General features: G+C 40.5%; 1 protein-coding gene across 1 annotated transcript; it reads left to right on the forward strand.

The window, feature by feature from the left end:
- The first annotated feature begins 257 nt into the window (after nucleotides 1-257).
- Nucleotides 258-948, forward strand: LOC104948245 (succinyl-CoA ligase [ADP-forming] subunit beta, mitochondrial-like). The gene is made up of 2 exons (XM_010774419.1): nucleotides 258-432; nucleotides 773-948. Exons 1-2 carry the CDS (start codon nucleotides 273-275, stop codon nucleotides 946-948), a joined length of 336 nt encoding a protein of 111 aa, XP_010772721.1. The 5' UTR covers nucleotides 258-272.
- The last annotated feature ends 975 nt before the right edge of the window (nucleotides 949-1,923 follow it).

Consider the following 1,923-nt stretch of genomic DNA (forward strand, 5'->3'; position numbering starts at 1 on the left):
CCGAAATACACGTGTTGAATATTCGAATATTCGCTGCTGATTACTACTGAATATCCGGAGCCCGAAAAATTGTATTCTGGACATCACAGGCTCAAATGTGGTTTGTTGTAAACGTGACCAAGATACTGGTTACTCACAGGAATCACGCTGAGACTTCCCCTCTCTTGCTAAATGAAATACTGATTAGAACTGAAATATGTTGCTGCTGCAAGAAGCGAATAATCCTCTGATGCTAACGTATGTGTGTTTTATCTGTGTGTGTGTTCTCAGTGATGTGCATGGACGCTAAGATCAACTTCGACTCGAACGCAGAGTACCGTCAGAAGAAGGTGTTCGCGATGCAGGACTGGACTCAAGAAGATCCAAGAGACCATCAGGCAGCCAAAGCTGATCTGAACTACATCGGACTGGATGGATCCATCGGGTGTCTGGGTGAGAGAGGAGGGAGGAAGAGGAGGAGGAGGGGAGGAAGAGGAGGGCATTTAGGTTTTAAATGCACATCATCTGGAACCCTGTGTGTTATTGACAGAGGACATGTGAGGTTTAGAAAGTGAAAAATGACGCCTCATGAAACCACATTGTTATTATTTACCTGAATGTGTTTCATGGGAGTGTTGTTGCCATTAGCTCATTTCCACTTACGATACCAATCGGCACCAAAAATCACTTAGGAGAGTAATCAATTAGCAGCCAATCAGCAGAGGCCTGGTCTCAGGTGTGCCAACAGCCTCTCACCTGTTGGAGGTCTTTATCTCTGGGTGTCTCTCCTCAGTGAACGGAGCAGGATTGGCGATGGCCACCATGGACATCATCAAGCTGCACGGAGGCACACCTGCCAACTTCCTGGATGTTGGGGGCGGAGCCACAGCTCATCAGGTGACCGAGGCCTTCAAGCTCATCACCTCCGACAGGAAGGTAAGTGGGGAGGAAGTTATTCAGAGAAACTGATCAATGACTCATCGACAAAGTTTGTCTTTTGTTATTTTTAATGTTTAATCTCGTCACCGGCTTGAGCTTCAATACTAACAGATAGAAAGTAGAAGTACTCAGATCTTGAGTAAAAGTAGAAGTACTCAGATCTTGAGTAAAAGTAGAAGTACTCAGATCTTGTACTTGAGTAAAAGTAGAAGTACTCAGATCTTGTACTTGAGTAAAAGTAGAAGTACTCAGATCTTGTACTTGAGTAAAAGTAGAAGTACTCAGATCTTGTACTTGAGTAAAAGTAGAAGTACTCAGATCTTGTACTTGAGTAAAGTAGAAGTACTCAGATCATGTACTTGAGTAAAAGTAGAAGTACTCAGATCTTGTACTTGAGTAAAAGTAGAAGTACTCAGATCTTGTACTTGAGTAAAAGTAGAAGTACTCAGATCTTGAGTAAAAGTAGAAGTACTCAGATCTTGAGTAAAAGGAGAAGTACTCAGATCTTGTACTTGAGTAAAAGTAGAAGTACTCAGATCGTGTACTTGAGTAAAAGTAGAAGTACTCAGATCTTGTACTTGAGTAAAAGTAGAAGTACTCAGATCTTGTACTTGAGTAAAAGTAGAAGTACTCAGATCTTGTACTTGAGTAAAAGTAGAAGTACTCAGATCTTGAGTAAAAGTAGAAGTACTTAAAAGTAGAAGTACTCAGATCTTGTCTTGAGTAAAAGTAGAAGTACTCAGATCTTGAGTAAAAGTAGAAGTACTCAGGTTTGTACTTGAGTAAAAGTAGAAGTACTCAGTTTGTCTTGAGTAAAAGTAGAAGAGTACTCAGATCTTGTACTTGAGTAAAAGTAGAAGTACCAGAGTGTAGGAATACTCTGTTACAGTAAAAGTCCTGCATTCAAAATGTTCCTCAAGTAAAAGAGAATATGATATGTTTTATAATGATTGATCATGAAAGTGTTCTCAAAGCTGGTAAAGGTGCAGCTAGTTTGAATGGAAT

Source organism: Notothenia coriiceps, unplaced genomic scaffold, assembly GCF_000735185.1.
Source record: "Notothenia coriiceps isolate Sejong01 unplaced genomic scaffold, NC01 NC01_scaffold00013999, whole genome shotgun sequence".
NCBI lineage: Eukaryota > Metazoa > Chordata > Actinopteri > Perciformes > Nototheniidae > Notothenia > Notothenia coriiceps.